Source organism: Leptosomus discolor, chromosome 13, assembly GCF_034619465.1.
Source record: "Leptosomus discolor isolate bLepDis1 chromosome 13, bLepDis1.hap2, whole genome shotgun sequence".
Lineage (NCBI taxonomy): Eukaryota > Metazoa > Chordata > Aves > Leptosomiformes > Leptosomidae > Leptosomus > Leptosomus discolor.
In genome coordinates, this window is record NC_141403.1 from 10,512,066 (window position 1) to 10,539,638 (window position 27,573).

The 27,573-nt window shown below is 43.3% G+C and overlaps 1 protein-coding gene across 2 annotated transcripts; it reads left to right on the forward strand.

Annotated features, from left to right (window-relative positions):
• The first annotated feature begins 725 nt into the window (after window positions 1-725).
• Window positions 726-22,917, forward strand: YTHDF3 (YTH N6-methyladenosine RNA binding protein F3). Of its 2 annotated transcripts, XM_086472535.1 has the most exons (5): window positions 726-761; window positions 2,726-2,750; window positions 7,762-7,847; window positions 9,233-10,825; window positions 21,941-22,917. In XM_086472535.1, exons 1-5 carry the CDS (start codon window positions 738-740, stop codon window positions 21,962-21,964), a joined length of 1,752 nt encoding a protein of 583 aa, XP_086328661.1. In that variant the 5' UTR covers window positions 726-737; the 3' UTR covers window positions 21,965-22,917. The 2 variants fall into 2 exon arrangements, with proteins under 2 accessions (XP_086328661.1, XP_086328660.1); XM_086472534.1 differs by lacking the exons at window positions 726-761; window positions 2,726-2,750; window positions 7,762-7,847 and having other exon boundaries at window positions 8,766-10,825.
• Window positions 22,918-27,573: the final 4,656 nt, after the last annotated feature.

Consider the following 27,573-nt stretch of genomic DNA (forward strand, 5'->3'; position numbering starts at 1 on the left):
GCGGAGGGGGCGGCGGGGCCCCAGGAGGAGCCGGCGGGCAGGGGCGGGAGGCCGGCGGGAGCGCTGCCCGCGCCCGCACACGGTCGGTAACCGCTGCCGGGCCCGCAGCCCGCCCGCCCCGGTCCGGCGGCCGCCGGCACATGCGCAGTGAAGCGCAGGCTGTTCACGTTACTTACCGCCCCCTCCCGCCAGCGTCCCTCGGCCGTCCCCCTCGGAGCATGCGCATTCCATGGCTGACGGAGGAGATGGAGTAGGCGCCGACTCCTTCCGCCCGTGTCCCGCCGCGCGCACGCGCGCTCCCCACCGGGAGCTGCAGGCCCCGCCCCCCGCGCCACCGGAGTGGCTGGCGGCGGGCGCGCGCGGAGCCCTTTCGCTGCCCACGTGACGCGGGGGCGGGGACGGGAAGGGAAAGGTCAGCGGCGGCGCCAGCGGAGGGGGAGCGGAAGGTCAGGGCGCCGCGCAGCGGAAGTGGGAGCCGGAGCCCGTCCGCCATTGTGGGGGAAGCGGAGCCCAGCGCAGGGGGAAGCGGCGCTGCGTCCGTCCGGCCGGCTCCTTCCAGCGGGAACCCGATCGGCGCCGGCGGCGGCCAGCCCGGGCGGCGGCGACAATCAGGCGGCGGCGGGGAGGCGGCGGTGGAGGCGGCGAGCGGCGCGGCGGGCGGGCGAGGGGCCCCGGCGTGCGGAATCACTCGAGGCCCAGGCGGAGCGGAGCGAGGGGATCGCGGCTCCCCGTGAAGAATGTCAGCCACCAGCGTCGACCAGGTACCGGCCGCGGGGCGGGGGGGGGCGGCCGCCTGCTCCCTGCCCGCTCCTCTTCCCGGGCCCGTCGTTACCCGCGGCGGGGGGCGCGGCGGCCGGGCGGCCACCTGCACCTTCCCTCGCTGCCGGCGCGGCGCGGTCGGCGGCCTCCTCCCTCTTTCCCTCCCTGCTTCCTCCTCCCCGCCGCCATGGGGAGCGGCGATCAGTCGGAGCCGGCGGTGCCCGGGATGGCGGGCCCTCTTCCGCCCCGGCAGCCCCTACTTATAACCGCGAATCCGCGCCGGGGCCGCTCCGCCTTGCCGCCGTAGGGCGCGCCGGCGCTCGGCCCCATCGCCTCCCGGCCCGCCAGCCAGCCTTCCCGGCCAGGCCCCTCCGGGCCCCGCTGCCTCTCTCCGCGCCGGCAGCGCCGTGGCGCCGTCCACTCTCCCCCGCGCACCCTCAGCTTCTCTGGCTCCTTTCTCTGGGTGCCCGTCTCTCTCCGCACCCACCTCTGCTCCCTCCGGGCCCCGGGTTTCTGCTCCTTCCCCGCGGCCTCGGCTTCTTCCAGTGTTCTCTGCTTCTCTCTGTGGGCTGCAGGTTTTTTTTAGCTGTTCTTCACGGAGCTTAGTTTGTTATTTTCTATCTCTGCTGGGCCTCTGCTGGCCTCGCTTCTGGCTGGAAGCTGGTCTGTCTTGGGCTCCGCTCCCCCCGTGCACCTTTGCCACTCCCCAAAAGTTTTGGCCCTGCAGTCTCCAGCCCCCTTTTATTTTCTCCCTGTGCCTCTTACGTTTTGTTTCTTTTTTCTCCGTATGCTCTCCTCTTTCCTTTTATGCACTTATTTCTAGCCCAGGGATCTCTCAGCTTTTCACTGCTCTGTCTTCTGCGAAGGCTGCTGCTTCCCAATTTTTTTTAGTTCGGTGTCTCTCATTGGTCTCCGCGTGCCTTTGTGTCTGGATTAGATTAATCCCAAAAGATGAGTTGGGGTTTTTAAGGTTACGGAGATTTTTCTCTGGTTTTATGCGAGGGAGGTGGCTAACGGCGCAGCTTTAGGTGGAGCAGCGTTGAACAGTCTTGTGATAACTCTGAGACAGATGCACAGAAAAGCAAGATGGAGGTGGCTGCTGCCTAAACTTTCAAACTTCTTGAGTACTGAGTTTTTCAGGACTTAAAATGGTGAAGAGAGTGATGGAGCCTGCAGACCCGCTCGTGCTTAGTTGCACATTTGTGAGAAGATGAATTAGATTTTCAAGGGCTAGCGTTTGTTGTTCTAAGCTATTTTGTTTTGCTATAGAGGAATTCAGGATACTGTAACTTGTACTGTTATAGTGGTTCTTGGTGCGTGACAGATTAACAGTATTTTGTAATGACTAATCAAAAAAAAAATCCTCCTTAAGGTATTATTTCCTTGTGTGAAAGCTTCATACAGACTGTATCACTTTCTCAGCGCAATTGCCTAGGTAAGGGGTGCACAGCTTGTAGTGCAGCTTACAGCATCGCTGTGTGCTCCTCTATGTGTCTGAAAAGCTCAACCTCGAAGGTGATTACCTGATAAGCACCCATCAGTCAACTTAAGAGATGACAAATGATGATGAGGTTCTAATGAAGTTCTAGTACTGGCAGTAATCTTGAGCTACTAACTTTCTTTGTTCTTTTACTCTATGCTTTGTTTATTGCTTATGTTTCTTGGGGGCAGGGGGGGCAATCAGCATTCACTTGTTCAGGTTTCCAACACCATTTAAGCTTCATGTGCTATAAACAACTGCATTATTTCAATTATTTTTTGTGAAATTCTTTCACAAAAATTTTGTTGGGTTTTGTTTTATATAATATCATAATATTTTTAGTAGTATATTTTTAATAATATTTTAAAGTGATATGTAAATTGAAAAGAGCAGAATTGGCAAATAAATGGAATTATCCTGAAGTAAACATTAGAGGATTCTAACTGAACTTGTTTTGCCTTTTTTTTCCTACTTTCCTATATACAGAGACCTAAAGGACAGGGAAATAAAGGTAAGTTGATTCCTTGTATTTCTGTATAAATCTCTGATATTGCTATTTATGGAGGTTAATGTCTTCAGACAGTTGTGGGAAGAGAACGAAGCTATAGGATGTCATATTTCAGAGCAAGATGGTAGGAAACTGCGCCAAAATGTTGTTCCCCAGCATTTTTACTGGGGCTCGACGGTGCATCAATTTAAAATGTTTTATTTTGCAAATGCAGATTAATGTCAGAAGTTGGAGTATAACACAGCTGTTTCTTTTCAGCTGACTTTGTGGTTTGCCTGTGTCATCTCTAACGGTACACCTTGGGCCTTTCTGTGCAGCGAGGACAATCAGGGTACTAGATTCATCGTGAAGAATCCTTTGAACGTCTTCCTTAGCTTGCGAGAGAACAGCCACGTGACAATTTAGTTACTCATATCTGTGAGCAGAACACATCACCTGCCTTATTCTCGGAAATTTTTGGGCTTTTCACTTCGTTTCAGTGTCAGTATAGAATATTCTCTCAGTGTTTGTAGGCCTTCTGCTTTTCTAGTTTTTTCATGTTTCCGTCAACATCCTGGTTTTTGAATACCATACTCAACGGGGTTTCTTCTCTCCCACAGAAACAAGGAACTAACTACTCTATATTCTTCTCTCTAAAATTCTTGGCAAGGCTGTCGTGAACAGCATCTCGGATTATGTCTTGCAGTTTATTTCTAGTATGGAATTTGCTGTCTTTGATACAGAGACTAATATTCTGTTTGAGAATTCTTTTTGCCTGATTGGTACCATGGTACCTGTTTAATTCATAGGTGCTTGGCAAGCTGTGCTACAGAATGGCATGCGCACAGCTGCCTTCGTATGTTAATGTGCTTATTATTTCTTCTTGAAGATAAGAAACTTTTTTTTTGAGCTCATGTACTCTTTGCCTCCTGTTGTTCATTATCTAAACTAATCTAATTGTTGTCTGTGAACTGTCATCTAATGTTATCTGCAGCGTACTTGCCCTGCTATTCTGTCTATGTGCAGATTATCTGCTGCTTATTGCACATATCACTTAGTAGGTGGCACACGGTGCTGGATTTGGCCTGTTCCTTTTAATTTCTCTGCCTTCAGACCTTCTTGGTTTGGTTGTTCTTGAATACTTGTTCTCCCATATTCTAATTCTTCTACCATTTTTTCCCCAAACTGGAGCTTTTAACTATTTCTTTGTGTCTTTGAAATAGTTTGTGTTTATACCTCCCATGTTGCCTGTCAAGGAGAAGACAAGTCAGATTTGGTTTAGGAAGCAGTTTGTGGCTTCACGTTCTTTGAATTGCCCTCTTGGTTTCAGTGAGGTTAATGAGCTGCAGCTGTTAGAGAGTCACACCAGTAGGTTTTGGACTGTGCTCCAGGTGTATGGACTGGAGAGGAAGCGCTGAGCGTTTCTGTTTGGGTGTTGTGTCGCAGCTAGTTTAGTAGTGAAAACACACAAGTCAGCTCCACTTGTTTACGTTGGTGTATTTTTGTGTCCTGTGGTTTGTAAATACTGCAGCGTGTTTGAATGGGAGCACATCTCTTGGTTTGCTGTGTATGGAGGAGATTTTTGCATTTCTGAACTTGGATTTTTGTGGAGTGCATCCTTTTAAATAACGGACACTTTTTATTCTCCTGGTGAGAATGTGACCTAACTGAAAAGTATAGTGAACCAAACCAATAATCTCCTTCATTCTGTTAAATTGTTTGGTATAACATCTATTTGATGAAACTAAGTTATGATGTAGCATTTGATTAAAGGGCGGGGGGATTGAAGATGGTAGCACAGTGTAGCATGAGTAGTTGGCTTTGGGTTAGAGACTTTTTCAAGAGGATAGATTAAATCAGTAGCAGCAATCCTTACTGACCAGATGTTAGCAGACTAATCTTTTTCAGATGTCATGATAGGTCTCAGCTTAAAGGAGCTTCGACAGAAGAGGTGATACCGAGTTAACAGACTAATCTGACATTGGTTCTGTGCATGGGAGTAATAATGTTAAAGAGGGTGGTAAAAAGATTACTGTGCACATGGCTGGTAGCGCGTACGAGAGCATGTGGTGAGCAGCGTAAGGGGTGTATGCATGGAAATAGAGTATTTTTCATATTGAAACCAAAAATTTTACACTACAAATGATATTGGGAGGTAGCAGACTTGTATTGTCTAGTAAAATGCTTTTGGTGCTTTGTTCTAGTTGGTTATAAATTGGTGTACTGTGCTGTTTCCCTGGGCCAGAATTTGCAGGAGTGAAGTTCTAGTGTGTAGAACAGGACATCCATCTGTTGTGGCGGATGGTAATGTTGTATTCCAGAGACTTGAATGAGTAAATTACCTTGTCTGTAAAGTTTTCTTACTCTAATTGTCAGCTACTGTACAGCTGACGTAAAACATCAGAGCTGCCACCAATGAAATGATGTCTTACAGTGGGGTGGCGGTAGGGAGAAATTAGCATTCCCAAAACTCATTCCCCCCCATTATTATTCTCCATGTTAATTAAGGTGTAACAGCTTCTTCTAATGAAAATCTTATTCTTATGCCTTTGGCAATCACTTGTGCATTTTGAAAGTGGTTATTCAAAGGACAGTAGCAGTTAAAAAAATGTAAGCTTCGAGTTCCTTTATTTGATGAGTTGTTTCTTCCCAATATCTAATTACGTTGTATGTTTTCACAGTGTTTGCGGAAGTGTATGGTATTTTCAGGGTTGGATTGATACAGATATTTTTAGTAACCGTAGATTAGTTTCAATTAGTATTCTTCATCACTGCTCTGTTCGTTTGGAACACTTAATGTGAGATTTTGGGAATGGAGCATGCATCTTAATCTGTTTGCTCTTGTTAAATGTGTGTGTGGGCTACATTCTTCATTATTAACTCGTTATGTAAAGTTAGAATGAAAGCCAAAGAAGCACACTTCTAATGATGCTGTTTCACTGAGAAATGTGTATATTCACTAGGAAAGATGTCAGTGTAGAACTACTTTGTGTCGCTGACTTAAGATCTCAATACAGAATAAATAAGAAAGAAAATACATTTACAAGAATTTTGTTGGTTGTAATGTCAGACCAGAAATAGTTCTGTCTGAAGTGACCTTTGGATACCTCTGAAACAATAAACAGAGCAGATGCATGTTTTACGTAGATTAGCTGTCTGTATGGGGAGATTAATTGTGATAGGATTCTAGTCTTGACATGCAGCTGTTTATTCCTTTATTTGTGGTTGTATGCTTTTAAGAAACTTGTACGCCTCCATCTATGTCTTTTCTTGTGGCAGAATCGTACTTGAGGCTTGTGCTCTCCACGCTGTCTGGCTAAGTCTAAGCGATGGGCACGGCATGGGCAGAAGGCTCTGAGGTTTGTCCTGTGTGCGGCTGGGCCAAATGTAAAGAGGGGTGCAGTGTTCCAGCTCCTTAATGAGTTACCATTGTGTGCAGAGTCGGGATGATTAATGACCAGAGCCGAAACTCAGTATTTGTGGAAAAAAAACCCCAACACCTAATGTTAATTTAAATTTGGTATTTAATTTAGAAATACTGTTCTATCGAGTTTTAAAACCCGCTATGCTCACCGTTGCTGGTCATGTTTGGCTGTAGCTAGTATACAAACGCACTGTGCTGGTTTGTAATAGCTGAAGTGTCAAGTGTTCTGACTTCTAAAACTCCAGGAAGGTATTCAAAACACGAGTTGCTCTCTTCTTTCCTATATATTTGATTTGGAAAAAAAAAATCTTCTGTTGTTCTGTGTGAAATGATGACTTTTCAGATCTTTTTACCGCTGTCTGAAGCGAATAAATTTCTTGCAGAATTTTGGTTATTTCTTGTGATTATATCTATTAGTTTGTCATTTTTTCAGCTAGTTTCATTCCATGAAGACAGTTTGTTTTGGAGTCAAATGTGAAACCACTTGCTTTGCAATGTGAACTTTAGGTGGCAAAAAAGAACCCCAACCCACTAAGGAAACAGGGGAAAAAAAAAAATCCCGCTCTTAAACACAGCCTCCAACAAAGCCAGAGGTTTAGTTACATGGTTATATATACTTTTCAGAGGCTTTTGCCAGAAGAGGGAAACCATAGAGTCAGCTCCGAACTCGGGTGTCTCCAGCTGTCAGAAAATCGGCTGTGGTGTAACTTCTGCTGTCACAGTTTCCCAGCACACCTTACTGCACTCTAAAACCTTTTTTCACTGAACCTATTTGATAAATAGCAAAAAAATTGTATTCAGAGAAGCCGTAACTTATTTTTGAGAAGCGGTCTTCAAGATGTGCAACTGCAGATTGCTGGTTTAAGTCCCTGTTCTGCTTTGCACCATGGGAAACAGTGGAACTTAGTGAAAATTTGTGCAGTTTGCCTTTGTTTAAATAGTAGCCTGGGGGAGGGTGGAGAGACACTTCAAGTAATTTGGGCAGCTGGAAAATCCCAGGTAGGTGTAATGCCTTAGATGAAATTAAAGGTAATGGGAGGCCAAGAAGAGCAGGTAGGAAGAGATTCCAGAATATGGTGGCACATGTGTTGGGAGAGGATTGCAGTCGCCCTTGGGGACTTAATCTTTTGTTTCTGCTCTTAAATAGCTGAATAGTTGTGCCCTTCGTGGTTGTGTGGTGGGTAACTGCCTTGCCTCCTGGCAGGATGAAGCTGTGCGTGGCAGCTTTCTCTGAACCTATAGAATATGTCTGACCTGGTTGGTCTGCACATTTGCACGTGGTCTGGTACTTCTGGAAACACTGGATTTACTGCCTGTGCAACTGAGGTGTGCCTCTAGTTTTTCCTCTGTCTGTGGAGCTCAGGAAAGAACACTCAGGAGTAGTCTGCTCTGACATCATCTTTCCAGACCTTTTCTGAAACTGATCAGGATTATCAGTAGAATGAGCTATTTTCTTTAGATTTACAAAGTGGTGCTTAACAGCAGTATGTTCAGTCTCCACAAAGCACAACTAGAAGGATTTCAATGCCGCGGTGACAAAGAGGTGTTACCTAGATTACAAGTGCAACATAGATCTTCCAGAGAGTGTACCTAATACAGATTTACTTTTAGTTTCAGTACAAAACGGTTCGATTCATCAAAAGGATGCAGTAAATGACGATGATTTTGAGCCATATCTAAGTAGTCAGACAAATCAGGTAAGTGAACGTTGTTTACTATCTAGAAGTTAATTTTGGAGTTCAGCTGACTTCTGGGCTTAAATAATTTTGGGGTGGTATTTCTTAGCGTTATTTACTTGCCTGAATGTCCATTGCAATGTAATTTTATATTGTATCTTGTCTTATACAGTATCTTAAACAGGTAAAGTGTTCCTAATAATTCTGGAAAAGAGTCTGTTAAAAAGCATGCTCTGATGTCTCCCGGTCTTGTGCGTGTGCTCTGACTTCAGAAAGATGTGGTTACAAGAAGCTTGGGGGGGAAAAAACAAACCCCCAAACCCCAAAACAAACCCCCACGCCTTAAATTTGCAATGAAATCGTCAAGTGTTGGATGTAGTTCAAAACAAGTTCCATTGGCTCCAAGACAGTATTAGCTGCTCGGACATGATTTCCTTTGAAGTTCGTAGAGGCAGCTCACAGCTGATGGCCTAACAGATTGAAGCTTAGTGTTACTGCAGCTCAGTATAACTCTTATGCCAGGAAGTTAATGACTTGTTTGCAGAGCTGTGAGTTGTCTCTGTAGTCAAAAGTTAATATTCATTATGTTAAAATTTGTAAGTTGTAGTAGTCTTGAGAGGGAGAAAGTGCAAATTATTAAAAGGCTTTGAGAATTTTGCTTGCTTTCCCATTTTTTATTTCTTTCAAATAATAAAACATGAAGGAGGCATCAGTTAGAGGATGATAATGTGTAGTTTTTCCCCAAAACATCACCAGAAGTCACATGGGGGAAGTCCTTTGAATGTCTTGGAGCTTTATCTTCTCAAGAAGTAAATGCTGTGGTTTCCCAAGAGTCTTGAGAGTGGTATTTGAATTTCACGAGCAAACTTTGTTCTGCTAGACCACAGATTGTACGTAGTGCCTGTTCTCAGCAGTGTGGAAATGTTACTGTTTGATAGTTGTTCCTCCTGGAACAAACAGGTGTCCTTACATCCTTTTCACTGTAATATTCTGGCAGGTGTGTCCAATTAGAAGTGAGAAATTTGACAAAACGCAAAGAATACCAGAACTTTAAACCCTAGTTGCAGCCATTTTTCTGCATTTATGAAACTATGTTGTTATGACTTGTTTTTTGAAGCCACTTGTTATTTTCTTGATACTGTTGACATGGAGGCATTTTGCACCTAGCTCAGTAGCTGAAAATAAAGATGTATCACAAAAAATGGTGCTCTTCAGTCCTTTGAAAAGGCCTCTTGAGGAAAAAATGTCTGCATCTAACAGATACCATGTTCATCTCCATTGGGAGGAATGGTGGAAGATACAAATGCGTTCATGTAATCCTTGAAGATATTTTGGGCTGTATTGCAGGGTTTTTTGCCCTGAGCGTAATTGTCTGTATCGCTGACTTTTGTTTCATTTTCTTGCAGAGTAACAGCTATCCACCAATGTCAGACCCGTATATGCCTAGTTACTATGCTCCATCCATTGGGTTTCCATACTCGTTAGGCGAAGCAGCGTGGTCGACTGCAGGCGACCCTCCAATGCCATACTTGACAACTTATGGACAGATGAGTAACGGTGAACACCATTACATACCCGATGGTGTGTTTAGTCAGCCTGGGGCATTAGGAAATACCCCTCCATTTCTCGGGCAGCATGGATTTAATTTTTTTCCTGGGAATGCAGACTTCTCTACATGGGGGACGAGTGGATCTCAGGGACAATCAACGCAAAGCTCTGCTTACAGCAGCAGCTATGGCTATCCACCTAGTTCTCTTGGGAGAGCCATAGCAGATGGACAGGCTGGATTTGGCAGTGATACTCTGAGCAAGGTGCCTGGGATTAGCAGCATCGAGCAAGGCATGACTGGACTGAAAATTGGTGGAGATATGACGGCTGCTGTAACAAAAACTGTAGGTTCGGCTCTGAGCAGTACAGGTATGACAAGCATTGCAGCAAACAGCGTGCCCCCAGTTAGCAGTTCAGCGCCTAAACCAACCTCGTGGGCTGCCATCGCGAGGAAGCCTGCTAAGCCTCAGCCGAAGCTCAAGCCTAAAGGTAACGTGGGCATCGGGGGCCCTGCTGTACCACCACCACCTATAAAACACAACATGAATATTGGAACTTGGGACGACAAAGGGTCAGTGGTAAAAGCGCCCCCTGCCCAACCCGTACTGCCTCCTCAGACTATAATCCAGCAGCCTCAGCCATTAATTCAACCACCACCACTGGTGCAAAGCCAACTGCCTCAACAGCAGCCTCAGCCACAGCAACCGCAGCAGCAACAAGGACCTCAGCAGCAGGCCCAGCCTCACCAGTTGCAGCAGCAACAGCTGCAGAACCGCTGGGTAGCTCCTCGTAATAGGGGTGTGGGCTTCAGCCAGAACAACGGAGCTGGTAGCGAGAACTTTGGTTTGGGTGTTGTACCCGTCAGCTCCTCGCCTTCTGGTGTGGAGGTGCACCCAGTGCTGGAGAAACTAAAGGCCATAAACAACTACAATCCCAAAGACTTCGATTGGAATCTGAAGAACGGACGTGTGTTTATAATCAAAAGTTATTCAGAGGACGATATTCACCGCTCCATTAAGTATTCTATCTGGTGTAGTACTGAGCATGGTAACAAGCGCTTGGATGCTGCTTACCGCTCCCTGAACGGGAAGGGCCCGCTCTATTTGCTCTTCAGTGTGAACGGCAGCGGGCACTTCTGCGGAGTGGCCGAGATGAAGTCTGTTGTGGACTACAATGCGTATGCTGGTGTCTGGTCTCAGGATAAGTGGAAGGGGAAGTTTGATGTCAAATGGATCTTTGTCAAAGACGTTCCCAATAACCAACTGCGGCATATTCGCTTGGAAAACAATGACAACAAACCGGTTACCAATTCGAGGGACACTCAAGAGGTACCCTTAGAAAAAGCCAAGCAAGTGCTTAAAATAATCGCTACTTTCAAGCATACCACCTCAATCTTTGATGACTTTGCACATTACGAGAAGCGTCAAGAGGAGGAGGAAGCCATGCGTAGGGTAAGAATCGATGTCAGTGTAGTAGCTCTCCTGTTTTTTCTGGGTTTGGAAGCCTTGTTTTTCATACAACTGGAATTTCTGTGTGCAAGTGTTGAATTGGAAAGTGGTGCTTTGTACCCAAGGTGTCTGTACTTGATATAACTGGCTCGTAATGAAAACCTTTTAAGTTCTTGTAACTTGTTTTGTTAACACAGACATGTGTTTAACCACAGATCTAACAGGCCTGCATAAGCAGACTTCTCACACGTTTTACCCTTCAAAGTAAACAAAAACTGAATTGAGCGTATTATGCATGACTGAAGTCTTCTAGTTTAGGTTTTTATGATTTCTGTCACAAAAAGGACCTGAAATTACAGAAGGAGCTTACTTTATTGAACATAACATCTCAGTTCAAGTTCTGATTTAGAAAATGTTAACAGCATGATTACTGTGATGAGCAGGTTTCCCCCTTGATTTGATTTGTTGTTTGTAGAGGTGTGAAACACGGAAGTGATACAGTGATGACTTGCACGGTGTCAGAATAATTTTTGGACACTTTTAGGAAATGCACTGTCAGAAAAAGTAGTATGTAGTTAACTTCTGCAAAGAACAGTACCTATGATAAACCTGTAGAGAAACCTTTAGTTTTGGAGGTATTTCAGAAAACCAGTCAAGGGGAAAAGGCATTTAATTCAGGCTGTTCTATAGTGCTTGTCTACTTTGTCTTGAGTGTACTCTCCCTTCTAATAGCATGGATGTTCACCATTGGCCACAATATTTACTTTTGCTGTATTTGTTTTCTTCCCAGGCTTGCTAGGGACTGTAAATACGTGATTTGTCTTGTAGGTAGAAACCTTTCAGGAACTATTGTACCAGTGAGATGACATGCAACTATTCAGAAACAGGAGTTTGCATCAGTGCAGTTTGGTGGCAGTGTCTGCTCACCCTGCCACTCCACTTCCTGCATAAAACCCCCAAAGTCTAGGGTTTATAGAACGAGGGGCCTTGCGGGATATGAAGTCTTGAATTCATTCACTTTTGAAGCTGCCACAGTTCTGGCTGCGTAAGAATTTCACCTGCTTCCCAGCCCCCTTACTTCTCCTGGGTCAGTACCATAGCGGTTCCACCCCTCTCCTGTGTTCCTGACCCTTCAGCAGGCGTGTCGTGTCTCCTGCCAACCTGTGTCGTCCATACCCCAGTCCATTTGGCAGCCTCGCGTCACGTTGGAAGCTTTATATTGTTTGAAGGCAAGATGAATATCCCAGTTGGGCCTGTGATACTGTTTGAAGCCTTTTTTTTTTTTTTTTTTTCCCTAAGAAAACTGACTGTGCCCTAAATGAGCATTGTTACTTCCATGCTACCTTGGTGATGGGAGAGCAGGCTGCATTCTTAACTAACAATGTCAAGGGAAAACTTTGATTTCTTCGAGCTTTAGTACAACTTCTCTGTGATTTTGGTAATCTTTCAGAAGGACTAAGATTATTGTGTTTCTCTGTAGTCTTAATGTCTCTGTATTTTCTTGATTTTTGATGTTTTAAGACACTCCACAAATTGCTGGTTTCCTTCAAAAGTATCTACTTTTGTGAAAAAAAATCTTCTCAAAATATTTGTGATTCAGACATGCCTTAGCAATTCTGGAAGATAATGGGTTTTATTTGTGATTTTTACTCCCTCAACAGTAGCACAAAATGTAATGGAGTGGGGGACATAGACTACAGGTAGTGTTTCGATGTATGCTAAGCTTAAAAGTCAAAGTACAAAATTCAGTGGTTGGTAGGTCTCTTAACCAGGTGACTGTGGTTATGCGTAGCTGTGTAACCAAGTAACGTTGCTGTTTCCTTTTGACTCTTCAGGGACAGGTACAGCATCGTACGACTAAAGGTCCCTTCCAACCCAACTATTCTGGGATTCTGTTCTACGACTCGGGTACCAAGCTCTGCTTTTCTCTGTACCAGTTACCTTTCCCAGTACTGCTGAGAGAGAACGTGCTGGTCGGGGCACAGTAGGCATTGGTGCTTCTGCGGTACCACGCAAATTTGGTTTGTGACAAATTACAGATAACAACTGGAGAGCTGCATACCTCCTCGTGAGGTTTTCTCTTTGTAGGTGGCTTTCAGATATACTTTAACCAGATGAATATATACTTAAAATGCAGAAGTCCAAACTGAACTAATGACAGCTGCTGAGAGATCATCTTTGTCCCTCTTGAGCGCTGATTGTAAACCTCTAGGTTTCTTTTATCACACGGTGTGTGACCAGCCTGTCTTTATGCCTAGACATCTTTAACGATTCAAGAATAGTTTGGAAATGCAACAATTAGTATTGTAAGCTCTAGTTTATGGTTAGTTGAGTAATCCTTTATTACCTAGAGCGAGCCAGGTTTTTGTGGAGCTGTATGTAAGCTCATGCACTTTCTGCTGCCAGTAGAACTCTATAAATTAAGTTCATGCCTGTTTTCTGTGGCGGCTGTGGCAATCACTTTGTTTCCAGTGTTTCAGTCATGAAAAATGTGTTTATTGCTGTTAATAAAATATTAAATGCAGCAAGCAGCAGTAGTCGTTTACATGTTCCTTAAAGTTCAGTTAACATTTTGTTATTGCATAGGTGGTAGCAAACTTCCATACAGCCAGTGATCGAAACATAGTAAACAGCATATGATTTATGGGTTTAATTTACTTTATAACTGTTCATCATTCCAGCTAACTTATTTTAAAATAATTGGTTGTAAAAGTTTAATCTTAACAACTCAGCAGGATCAATAATTAATTTCCAATATGACCTGGCAGTATGTTTTATTAAAATACAGCAGTATACTTACAAAAGTGCAATGAATAGTCTGTGATTAACATGAAACTTCAGTAACTTTGCCATTTGATAAAGGTTACTTGCAAATGACTGAGTAGTCTCTTTAAACATAAATATTGGAACTCCAGTGTCTGCTGCTGTTTGATGTGACCCTGGCATGGGTGAGGTGTCTACAGCTGGGGCTGGAAACAAATTTGGGCAGTAATCATTCCTGCTTCTCTTACGGCTCGGGTTCCCCTCTCCTTTTAAAGGTAGAAGTGTGGTGATCTTTCAGCAAGGGAGCAAAGAAATGGGCAATGTATTCCATGAGTCCATAGAAGTGGTCCAAAATTGCAGTAGTCCTCTGAACTACTGCTCTGTGGTGTGAATGTGCATATTTGTGCATGGATGGTTTAAAAAGCTGTTTGTCTTCCAACAGAAAGCAGAAGCAATAAGATATAAAAAAATGGAACAGAGAGGTCTTAAAATATGCCATTTAAGAGCACGTAATTACATTAGGAAAATAAAAGGTATTGAAGAAAAAAATCTGTATTGGTAGTTATGTGCCTGACACTCAGGAAATACATGGATCAAAAGGAAAAGTGTCTGCGATGAAAAACGCAGTGATTGGGGGATTAACTTCCTCACCCTCAGGTGGCGGCTTGTTACCTGCAGTCACCTGGTGTCCTAGGACTTCTCTTGGGGCTTTTGGTGCAGAATTCTACTTTTACAGCATATAATGGACCAAAGATCATGGTTCCATGTAATTGTAGAATGCTTTAGATGGTTTTGGTTTTTGGTGAGATAGTTCAGAAAAATAATTTTTATCCGTGGGAGAAGGCAGAGGAATTCAGGATGTGTTTGTGTTTATCTAGTTTGCATTCAGAGCTTTTACTTCTTCAGGAAGCCTTTAAGTGGCAGGTAAAAAGCAATTAAAATGTTAGCTTTCTCCTGTTGTACTACCTATTACTCTTGTAATAGGAATGCTGATACAGCTAAAACTTTTGGATTCTCAAAAGGAGTAATTTTATTTTTTTCCCCTGATACTAACGTAACTTCTGTTTCCCTGATAATAGGGTCACAATCAGGCTGCATGGTCAAGCAGTGTAACTCCTTTCCGCTCCAGGACATTGCTGACTTTATGCTTGAGTTGATGTTTCTTAAAAGTATCTGAAAGGAAGGAGGGAAGTGAGAAAACATCCGTGAAGAGTGAACTGTAGATGCTTCTTTCTCCCCTTACCCCCCAGCCATCATCATCATGAGGTTATGATGGCAGGGTCAGATACAGGTACCTCCATGGCACTTGTACAAGCCAAGGAAAATGGGTAGCTGAACAGCTTTTTCAATGTAGTTAGATGGTAGTTGTACAGACCACTTTCTAAAGCTTGTGTGTTTACATCTAAAAGAGGTTCAAAACAGTAAATGAAACTGGTTGTGTAGCATCTTCTGGCAACTTGGGCATTTCCTGTATGCTTTTGGTTGTCTTTCAAGGGCTAGTATTTTACCATTTCCTTGAGCTTGATGTTTATCTACAGTCTGATCTTCATAAATGAAAGCAATATTCCAGGTCTCATGCCTGTTTTAAAAAAACCAATATGGCCAGAAAGTAGAAACAGAGGGTAGGTTTTTTGCTTCTTTGATTATCACGAGACAAGTATGTTCTTGGGAGAAGAGGATTATTTGGAGCTAGAATAGCTTTAGACATACTGATCCAGAATTTTTGTCCCATGGTGTGTTTTCATTTGCTTTTGCATCTTTAGTCTTTTGGAAGCACTTAATGACCTGTAACTTCTCCTGTTACAGACACACGGATTTCCAGTGTGCCTGTTTTCTGCGCATTTGGTAGAGCGAACGTTTCTGTTCAGAGGTGGGGTTTAGAATTTGTTCCAGGATGCAGGTAGTGTGGAGAGAGGGGTCTGGGTGTTAAAATAAGGTATTGCATAGAGTGACCGTGTAAGAGCTCGGGTGGAGGTTGCCTGCCTTGCTCTGGTGAGGGAGAAGGTGGTGCGACAGGGAAAGCGCAATATTGGGCTGTGGAACAGAAGAGACTGAATGTAATTAAACTCGCAGGTGGTCCTGGTTTGTAGCGACACTTGTGTGGATCTTGCTGCATTTTTCTTTTTGGTTTGAAATTCCTACTTGTGAAATCAAGCCTACAGAGCCCTTTTGCAGGGCGGGTTTAAACTCTCTGACTCTGGCACTTGAAAGCCCTATTTCCCCTGTAAGATAGGGACCCTATTGGAAAAGCCAGGAGTGTCAACCACAGGGCTTACCTTGATGCTCAAGAGATCAGTCACTTTTGGAATCTAATTTTTTAGTGTTCTTAAATGTGAAGGTAGCTGCCTAAGGTGAGATTTCAAACTTGAATTGACCTGGATCTGTGACAGCTCTAGCTTTTCTACATGCTGTATCTTTAAGTTGGGGTATTTAAAGCAAAGGAGTAATCCTAAATCTCTTCTTCAAGAGCAAAAGCAGAACCTTAAGTATACACAAATAGCTGTTAAAATTCACATGGCAGCCTTCTGCTTCCTGCACCATCTCCTCAGGTTGCAGTGCTCTGTGAAGAACAACTTGGCTGGAACACTGGGGCTGTTCCTGCAGTTTGCAGGGAAGAAATGCGCCTGCATGTGGCAAGGAGGCTGCAACCTGTGTGCCTCTGCACACAGGACTTCAGCCTTGCTTCACTGATGCATGCTGCAGATGGGCTAGTGAGCAGAAACTGGAGTGGAGATTGCTGGTGGTGCTTTGATGGAAGAAATGGGACTTTAAAACCATACAGGTCTTGTATATCTAGTGAAGAAAGCTGTTTCTGTAGACACAGTTGAACTAGGATTGTTTACATTTTGTATCAGAATGGATTGTCTTCAGATTCATGTGGTTGAAATGATACAGGACTAGAAGATCTTGTGCAGATAAGTTGTTTGAGCCCAGTTCTTTGTCAGCACCTTCTCAGAGGTCCGGTAGTCTACTTAATATTGACAGGTCCTTATAGTTGTGGGTTTGCTTCTGTACCCAGGATTTATATGAACGTAACCTTGTATGTTCTTTGCACTTTCATATAGAATATAATGAGAAATCAAGTTAAAGTAGGTTCACGTTTCCTCATGGCAGACTGGAATTTGTTACACATGTGCAAATGAGGCTTAAAGAAAAATTATCTGAGAAATTCTTCCCAGGTGTATTTTGTGGGACCTGCAGTGGGTTTAGCTTCCCTTCTGAGGCTACTATAGATTCCTCAGCAGAGCAGTTCTGTAAGATCTTGCTGTTGCCCATGGGGATCTGAGAAGAATTAGCAAGGGTGCCAGAGTCATCTTTCTGCTCCTGTTGCTGGGACAGGATCACCACTCAATGCAGTTTCAATAGGTGTAGTTAGAAGCTGCTGTTGTCAGCCTTCAAAAGCCAATGTTACACTGCAAGTGTTGTTAACAAGCAATAATGAGTATCTAGAAGCTTGATTTTTTTAAAATTTTTTTTTCTTTTTAATGAACTTGCTGAAATGGCTGTCTTGTAGGTAATTAAAACCTCGTATTTCACTGTGTGACCATGTACAGCACTGAAAGGAAGAGCTTGCTGCTTGTAGTTGGAATTGGCCAATCCCTCACTGGAAGTATCCACCTGGGAAAACCAGATGGGAAGGCTCGTGGAGTTCAAGCTGGATTCTGCAGAGCCTTTCCTTGTTGTGTGTTACCGTGTGGTAACTTTAAAGTAGTGAGGTTTCTGACCCCACCTCTGCTTTCTGAGTGTTTGTACCCTGCTACTTAGTGTGCTGTGGAATTTCAGATGTGGATTAAGTTCTTGTTGCCTTTATTGTTACCATAATAAAATAATATGGTCTGTCCGTATCCACTAACAATGCATGTGTCTGCTCAAATTTAGATTTATTTACCATTTCACTGTAACTTGTTCACCTTTTTATTATTGCTGGGTATGTTTCAGAGACTGAAATAAGTAAAATGCCATCAAAAGTAATAGGAAGAATAAATAAATTAGAAGTCTAGGTCTCGTAGCTCTTCAGACTTTCTTAATATTTATATGCTTGAAAGCCTTATTTACTGTCTGGAGTTCAAATGATCTGCAGCAGCGTGGTCTCAGATGAGTATTAATTCACAAGGCTTACCGGGAGAAGGAGCTGCTCTGGAGTTGTAAAACCTCGTTTGACTTCCTGTGTTGACTTTGATTTTTTTAATTTGTGCCTTGGTGTTTTCATGTTGAGATAAGGAATAGCAGAAAATGAGCGTTAGGGAGGGGATGACATCTCCACAGGAACAATTTCTAGGTCCACGTGAGGCTTCTAGAGATCCTTCCCTCCTATCTTCCCAGAATTCCCAGAAGTGCTTCTCAGAAAAAAGTATTTAAATATTTTTATCTGATTTTGAGGTAATATCTGCCTTCAGGAGATTTACCCTGTCTAGTGTGGAATTCAAAAGTGAGAAGCTAAAAAGAACCTTTATTTTACACAATTTTAAAGCTTCAGTAACGCAGTTTATGTTAGTAGCCAACGAGATCCGTGTTACGAATGCAGTAAAGTGTTTCTAGCATTTTTCCCTTTTCCCAGTGCTCTGCTTCTCATTGTGGCTCTCAAGCACCAAGGTCGCTGTTCGTGCTGCCATAGCTGTAACGATACACTGGGGTGCAATAAACCGCAGGCTGTGGCTGATGCCATTAGTACATGAGGCTTCACGAACTTTGCCAGGGCTTCTCCTCAGCACCCCCAGCTGTCTGGTGCTCTGCCGAGCTGGCGGGGAGGTGGGTGCCTGTGCCTGGCTTCCCAGCATGCAGCCGGACGCGTCCCCTTGCACGCAGGTGAGCGGGGCTCTTGAGGTGAAGACTAAATCGCAGTTTGCAGTGCAGCAACGAAGATTTGCTACACAGTCGCTTCAGAAGCTGCTGTGAGAATGCTGCTTCGTGGGAGAGGGGCAAAGCAGCAGCTTCAGGCATGAATGTTTTAAACATTGTAGTAAGATGCAAAAGTTTGGCAAAATTCTAGCGTTTTTGTAAATTGTGCTGGAGGTGAGGGTGTATGGGAGCTGCAGTTTGCCTGTGCGAGTTTGTGATCCTGGATGGCTTTCAAATGGACACCTTGGAACGCTTGTGCTTGCAACTGCTGTAAGAAAGCAAAAGTCCTGTCAGAATCGGATCAGGAAACATTTTTTTGTTGCTTTGCATTTTGAAATTTTGTTAGCATAGAGATTTTGTTAAATCCGAGGATAAATCACATTGCAGCTACTCTTCAGCACAGGGCCATTTGATTAATGCTCTGAATTCAGAGAACTAAAATGTGGAGGTAAGTCAGCCTCGCGGTTCAAACCAGGTTCATCCCCTCTTTGTTTGCTCTGGGTCGATGCATGTTTCCAAGGCCCGAGCGTTTTTAGGTTCACCTCTGCTTGGTTTGGCCAGCTTGTGTATAAAGTGACTTGCATGTGTGAAACCCGCTCGCCACCCGGTCTGCTCCTGGCAGGTGCTGTTAACCAGCCGGTGCATCCCCACGCCCATCTCGTGCCAGTGGTGCTTAATCTCTGCGTCCTGCTCATGACCCACCCCAAGCTGGGGAGCCTTACCCTGGTGAGTTCTGAAGTGAAGCCTTTGGCAGGGAACATAGACTGACCTGAGAGCACTGCAAGAGATGTGGCGAAGGATTTGCTCACCTGAGGGTCAGGAATGAGACAGGGATGCTGGGCACGGGGAAGTGTAGTGGGATCCAGGCAGTTACGTTGGAAACTTCCTCTGCTCTGGTGGTGGAAACCTGCTGGGGACAGAGCCTTCTGCTGCCTGTTTGTAATCGCTGTTACACAAAACCAGACAAACAAAAGCCACCCGAAGAAACAGAAGAGGAATGCTTTTTGAGATGGGAGAAGGCAGCAGTAGAGCTGGGGGCTTAGCTTGCTTTTGAGTATAATACCACTACCTGCGTTTTGAATAAATCGGGTTTTCTCTCTGCCCGTTTTGCTGCAGAGTGCCAAATGTCACTGATACTGACCTCTGAAGAATGTAGTGTTCACTTGCGTTGAGAAATGTCAAGCTTGTAACATCTGCTCTAAGTATTTCGATAGAAATGGAGTAATATGTGACTGAGACTGCAGGAGTGGTGTGCTGGTGGTGTTCTGAAGCCTCTTTTCTGCTGTAGAATTCAAAACAGACTTGAAATTTGTCACCTCCTTCATTTCATCTGCTGGAAGCAGGCAGTCAGGGTATCGTTCCCTTTCTACTTGGGGTGTTTATGACTCTCAGACACGGTTCAGAGTCTCTGCAGAGCACGGGGCGGGTGGCTGGCTGGGCAGCCCGTGCCATGCAGAGGGGCTTTCAGGCAGCTTCACTTGGCAGTTTTGTACGTGATACTGGCAAATGGGGAGGAGCTGAGGATTTTATTTGTATGGAGGTAGTAATTAAAATTGTTGAACTGGTATTTCATTGTTTAACAGTGCAGTCTGATAGGCTGCTGCTTAACACCACGGCAGTGTTTCTCAGCAGTGTGTGCCGTGCTCTCGGCTGGAGCCTGCTGATGGCAGAGCGCTCATCGGAGATGTGCGTGAGCAGGCTATTTTTGCACGCCTTACATGCGTGGTGAGGCATGAGGCTGGTGATCATCTGCTTTCAGCCTAGACTTGCACACCAGTGTATCAGTTTGTATTAATGACTGATAGAATCAGCCTCGCATTTTAAAAACTGTTTCTTACTGTGAAAATACCGGTCGTGTCTCTGAACTAGGAAAAATGATTTCTAGCAGAATAGTGCAAGTGTTGCTCTGACTTTAAATATACTGCAGTTGTGCTCTAGAGAGTGTCCCACTGTAGATATGCAGCTACTGGGACCACAGGCTGCTGCTCGTGACCCAGAACTTGCTCTGTGCGAGCATTGCTGGCTTGGTGTTCATCTTGAAGCAACTTGGAGGTCTGTCTTGGAGAGGGCTAGATCGTCAGCTGTACCTTAATAACCAGTATGAGGGTTACGTATCCTCTTCTTTCATTAGAGTGTCTTTCTGGCAGAGTTTAGTTGTCTTCGTATGCTAATTTGCACTTCTAAATAGTTTCTAGCATAATAAAGTTTCAGCGTGGTACTGGATAGAGTGGTTGTGAAATCATTGCTCAAGTGCCTCCTGGTTTATTTTGGTTTTCCCTGCTATGTTTATGTTCCGTTTATAGCATGCTGTGTGATGCAAGAACAGGAAAAATACTGGAAATGAGTTTTTTGTTCTCTTTTAAATGGGGGAGGGAACCTTCCCCTTCTCCATGAAGGTGTTTCAAACCACGTACAGGATGTGCTCAGTTGTATGTGTTAAGAAAGGAAATGCTATTGGGAGATAAATTCTTGGTCTCTTGGACTCAAACTGCAGTGCCTTTTTACAGTCGAGAAGACACGTGAGGAAGGCAACGAGAGAGAGTTTATAGGTCTGTCTTTACTTGTTCCCTAGAGGTAGTCATAATGCCGAAGTGTATGTTTAACAAAGCAGAGAAAATGGAGGAGGACAATCTAGCACTGAAAATGAATTTACTTTGTTAGGCTTGTAATGCAGAGGAAGGACTTGCTAGTCCCTGATAGAGATACAGTGCGATTAGCATTTCAGCCCTTGACGAAGGCAGGAAGCTGTTTGTATGGCCCAGGTGGCTGTTCCCTCACACCACATGCGAGGGCTTCGTGGGGAGCATGGCCTTGCCTGCGGCACAGGCTTCGGGGCGTTTCCAGCCATTCCTACCTCGCTGCTTGTGCATTTTGTTATTGAAGGTCACTTTTAAAAAAAAGTATGGCTGGCTTCTTTTGGTTTTTAAAAATTATTTTTCTCGCTGTTTGAGCAATGTGTTGGTATGGAGGAGGGGGAGGTACTGAGTCAACTTGTTCCTTTGCCTTTTGATCTTAAGCACGTTGAAACGTTTTATGATATTTGAATGAGGTACCTGGGAATATGATCTTTATTTTTTCAGGAATTTAATGGGTGGAGAGTAGAATATTTAAATATTTATGCAGAGCCATTTTTGTCAAGTGAAGCAGAAGATTCAAGGTACTTCTTGCCTTGTTTATAGGTCCCTTGGTCTTGTTACTTAGTTCACTTTGTGCAATGTATCTTATCGGAAGTGATTTAAAAGTAACATAAAACCTTTTTTTCAATAGTTGTTTTTTTGGAACATATTTGTCTTTTAGTTTGACATATACTTCTGTGTGGCTTTTTAAGAAGTTGACTTGAACTAGATAATTTCATGTTCTTGGAAAAAGTGAAGCTTTTTCCTTGAAAGCTTGTTGCCTGATTTAGAGAAATTGGAAGCAATGCAACTGCTCTGATGAGAAGAAATCAGGTAATGTTGAACTGTGTGTATTAATGTGATTTTCCTTTTTTTCTTTTTTCTTTTTTTTTTTTTCCAGGAGAGAAATAGAAACAAACAATAACTATATGGAGATGTCCTGCTAGAATTACAACACTAATGATGTAGACTCTGGAAATGCCTAATATGTCTAAGAAGACGTTATTAAAGCTTTTTTCTGCTTAAGATGACATCTTTGAACACTTTAACACAAAATTGACTCTTCTTGTAATGGTTCTCATCAGTGCATCTGCCCTTATAATCTCTCACCAAACACACTTGAGAACTGTACCTTCGTCAAGCACTTTCTGTCCTGAAGCTTTTACCAGTATCTGCTGTCTTTTGTATTTATGCATCCTAGCTAAGGCACAGGAGACCGAACGAATGAAAGGATTCATTAACTCTTTGAATTTGTTAAATACTAACATTTAACCATTAGAAGTGGTTCAATGATGTGAGATTCACATTGCTTCAACTTAATTTTTTCTTTGTTGTAGTTTTTTTAATTGTCAGTTTTTAGCTATTCAACAGATTAAAAGCAAATCATGCCATATTTAGTCCTGGAGTAAAACTCAAGTCTAAATGTTCATGTGAAAATTATTGTAGTAATCTTTTAATATGGCAAAGCAACTTTAAGCTGCAGTTTAGCCAAATGAAACTTAACATAAAATTATATTAGAATGACATTTCCCTTGTTTCAAAACTGTTTGGTGTAAGAGAATATTAATATGCAGCTTGGTGGACACCACCAGTTAATGCACACTTCTTTATTTTATTTTTTTCTGTAACATGTATACTGAAAAAAGTGCATTTGTCTGAGGAACTGTTTGTTTGCTACCACTCAATGAATCTCAGTTTTGAGTAAATGTACCTCAGTCTAAATCAGACTTTTTATGACCTTTATAACTACATTTAAAATAATCTTTAATTCCTATTTCTGGGTGTTTGCAAGCCTGACAGATTGCTATCATGAAAGTGAAAATTTACTCCTCTAGGTGATTCACTAGCTAAATAAACATAATTCTTGTTTAGCAAGCATATACTGTTTCTCAAATTTTTTTGTTTCATTGTCCCAACATCCAGGTGTTTTTCCCTGTTTGAAAGTATTTTCAGACAAATACTTTGATCCTTGGAGATGACATATTCGTAGCCACATTAACGTGATTTTTGTTAGAACCGTGCAACAAGAATTTTAGAATACATATTAAACTGGGTAATTCTATACTAGTTTTTAATGCCTGAAAATTGTATCTTTTGTTTCAGTTTATATAGCAACACATTCTATCTGCTGGAAGAGAGTATTAAAAAGATGTTAAGCGGGTGTATTGACTGTACAAAATACTGAACAGCCTGTACCAAACTCCAGGGATAGCTTTCTCTTTTTAGAACAGCAGTGTAGAAGTCAGATATGTTATAGCTTAAAATAGCATTACCACATATTATTTGAACATGTTTCGTGTCTTGCTGTCCAACACAGATGTTTATATTGTGTTTCGAGTCCTTCATTTACAGATTCTGGCAATCAAAGTTTGGGAGCTTAAGTGGCAAAGGTTTGTTTTGAATACAGTCTGTTTTGCTGTATTTAACGTCTCTGTTCTTAAGCCCCTTGCACTCTTCTAACCTTGCAAACACAAAGTTCAGTACATGCTTATTTCTTGCTCAATGTTTAAAATATTATTAGAGACTGTGGAGTAGCAAATATGAATCTGAATTTTTGATGCCAGTTCTCTGGAAGCTCAGAAGGGAAGCCTCTCCCTTATTTTGGTGAAAAGAAGCAACTTCACTTAAATGCGGGTGTGTAACAAATAGCAAGCGGGGTAAGGGAGGGATAAGCAAAGTGCATATTGTAAGAGGAGACTAGGAGATAAAGATTTCAAGCCCAAACCCTATGAAATTTGGCTGGAGCCCAAAAATTGCTGCTTCCATGCATAGCTGTTTCTTGCTAACAGGTTTGATAGCTGTTTGTTTCCCTCTGTTGGCTGATGTGTGGGTTGCTGCCTGCTGTTCCAGCCCTCGTGGATCGGTTGAAGTGGCAAAGGTCCATGTGGTGAGTCCAAAGAACGTAGTCCATCTGATGGTCCTTCAAGGGATCCGCATGTTTCTGCTGCTTCGTTACAAAAAAAATCTTAGGAAGACGCACAGAAGTGTCCGCTTACAGGAAAGCTGCTGTTAGTCTGGCATTCAGGAACTGACTGCATGCGCAACCTTAGTTTGCTTCCACTGCAGCACTCATTTTTTGCAGGCTTTGTTAGTATTTCTTGCTTCACCCCTTGCCTTTTTTTATTCTAATAGCATGAGCATTGCTCTGGGATTGAGTCAGGTTTAGTATAAGATGAGTTCATTGCTCTGTTGCAGACTTTGAAAGCTTGGAAAATGAGGCAGGATTGTGAGAGAAAGGTGATCACATTGAGAGCTGCGACGGTTCTTACACTGTTCCAGGATCGTCAGCAAATCTACAAATAGAAGAGTTTCATTGCTGATGGTGTTAGTCATGTTGCGACCGATTTGCCAACTGAGAGTTTAGTATGTGCAGCTGAAATGAAAAGAATTTTATGTGCATATAAAGTACTGTAAAAATAGTATATAACATTGTAAAATCAGCTATGGAGTGCTGTACTAGTTAATGGACATGTGAAACTTCTAGCCTTCAGCTTCCTTATGCACGAGTTCTTTTCCTCCAGAAAGAAAAGGAATGGTGCTTAATATTTCAAATAAATGTAGAAATACATTTTTTGGTCTGATTTTTCAATACAGTGAAGTTGTTTCATGGCTGCTTGCTAACGGAGGAGTCAGAGGAACCTTTCCTGTTCCCAATGCCTTTTCCCGCAATCCTGAGCAAATTCCAGATGTTTTGTGCTGGTTTAAGGCTCTGGGAGTTCTCGGTGAGGTCAGACATTGCGAAGGGAGATGGTGGGAGGGGGAGGAAGGCGGTTTGCCCTTTCGGCACCAAGTCCCTGCTGTTGCGTGGGCTCTGCTGCCCGAGCGCCACATGCCGACGGGCTGGCGAGCCAGCGGTGCCGCAGGACGCTTAAAACCAGGAAAGGCTCCCCAAGAAAAAAGTGAGTTCTGCTTCAGTGTAAGACTTGGGTAGTGTATGGCGAGGTGCGATGTTACCCCACATGTTTAGCGATACCGGGGGAGGGAAGAAGTGCCAGGTGTTTTCCATTTTGACTGCTTTTTCCCCTCTGAGGAGACCTGAGAATTCATATAGAAAAGTTATTGCTGAACGGCTTGTCCTGCCGACGCAAGTGGGACAAATTCAAGTTGTACGAGCTCTGCGAGCTCTTGAGTGTCACTCGGCTTTGTCACATCAGCACCTCTAACACAGGGGCTTTTGTATCTGATGTTGACAAGAAAAGGTTCCTGTCAGTTGAACGCTCAAGTTGCTGGCTTGAGGAGAACACGGGCACTGCTTTATTTTGAGGGATTTGGAAAAACTCGATATTCACAGCTAGGCAAATTTCAGTGCTTTGTGTCTTGTGCTATTCTAGGCTCAATTTATCAAGTACTTGCTTCTGGACATCCTCTTGCTCTGTTTCCTTCTTTTTGGATACTCTGGCAGTTTCATAATGTACTGTCCGTAAAACTGAGATGCAAAAGCCCCTTACCAAATGATTCTTGTCCCAGACAAACCAGTGGCACCAAACAAAAGTAAATGTTGAGCTCCTGGTCGAGTGCAAATAATGTAATATTTAGGAGGAAGCATCTTAAATACTTTTCACTGTTTAATCAAAGTACTATTTTGAAGTTGCTTTCTATTTCATAGGAGAATTTATACACTTGAAATATATTCCTTAAAAAAAAGTTTTAAATAAACTGTTTTGATGTACAGGTATCAGTGCATCTTTCCTAGCTGAGACTAAGTTGAAGAAATGGTGTTTTGAATTCTGCAAGTAGCAGTTACCTTAATTTTTCAAAATTATTAGTGACTTTCACCAGGAAGATCTTAACATACTTCAGCTGATTCTAGTGCAATGGAAGTCCAGTGTGGACAGGCTTTGAATTTACCTCAGCACTGGTTTTTAAATGAACTATTCTAGGCATTCAAATACAAATCACTGTTTAGGAGTGGGTTTTATGTTATTTTCAAAGACTTTTGAACTCATTTTCTGTAGCATTTTGTTAAGCAAATGCATGCGGATTTTCAGTGTCTTTTTTATCCTTTTGCCAGGTGAAGATTCGTATAATTTGCTGATAAATTAAGGGAGATTGAGAGCAGTTCTTTTTCATTCATCTGCAGAAAAACCTTGGTTTAAATTTTGTGGGGTTTTTCTGTACATTGTAGAGTATGGTAACCTAGAGAAGTCTTTGGCATGACAATTGACCATTTGATCTGATTTAATTTGTGTGAAAGTTTCTGAAATCCGTGGAAGTGCCAGTTCACTTCCTTATTTATTGTTTTCAGCCCCACACATCCACCGTAGTTTAGCATGGGAAAGGAAGGAGTTTCTCTGTGGACCATAGGAATTTTAAGTACATGAGTTTGGCCTCAAATAAAAATTAATAATCCATTAAAATGCTGCTGTACAACTGGCATGTTTTCCTCAAAACATCTGTTCTATACTGTTCTACTTTATATATTTTTAATAAAGTGCATTTTAATATGATGAATGAATATGGACCTTTGAGTTCACAAAGTTAAACCTGTATCAGTGCAGTATTTTTCCTCCCATAGCGATCCTGAAGCATTCTTATGAATGATACTTTCAGTGTCCAGGGGTCTCCAAGCCCTATATTAACCACCCAACTGGCTGCCTGTTACTACAAGGGGATGCATCACGTTTGTGTGACCTGTTCTCTTCTGACCTCGTCCTTCCCCACAAGCCGAGATCCAACCAGCGGGAGCCAAGCGCCAGCCGGCCGTCTCGTCTCCTCCCATCGGTTGCCCTACGTGATTCGGAAGGAACAGCTCCTGCCACACAGTGAGCAAGAGTGCGAGCGAGTGGCGCTCAGGTCTCGCCCTCCAGAGGTCCGTTTCAGTCAGACGTCCGCGAGGCAGTGGCTTTCTTACTCCCCAAAGTAAGCGTTCCTTCCCGCTGTCCTCTCGCCTGCTGCTCCCTTCAGAGGCCCACGGGGGAAGCCGGGTGCCGGATGCCGATTCCATGGTCTGCCAAAAGGCTCACGACTTCGTTTGCTTCCTCCTCTGGACAGAGGAAATCTCCTGGCTGAGTTCAGCTCGTCTCAGCCCGTTTGCCACAATGTCAGTGGAGAAATACTGCTTTAATAACTGGACGAAGTGGTCTACCACGTGGGAGGCCATGTATTTTAAGTTAACTCTGTAGCGTTTTCGTTCAGAAGGTGGAAAGGAGCATAATTTCAGTGGAATTTCAAAGGGCATACAGTTATTTAAATGCAAGGGCCCGTCTCGGTGTTCTTCTGAGTTTCGCTGGTGGCGATAACGATGCGTTCACAAGGGGAGCTCATAAGGTGTTTTCATATCCTGTGTGCATTTGCACTTGTCATCTTAATGCTGGATTAACTTCCTTTGCCTGTAAAATTCGTTTGTAACACCTGAGAAACTTCACTTTTTTTTGCTGTTTTGAATTTCATCTGCTGGGAGATAACACCACATGTCATCTGCCTGCACAAGTCTGTGTGCATCTTGAGAATGAAGTGGGTGGTCCTGTGACGTGAACAAGTTACTCTAGACTGATGACTGTGTTTAAGTTGAGCTTGTGGGCTTTCAGATGAACA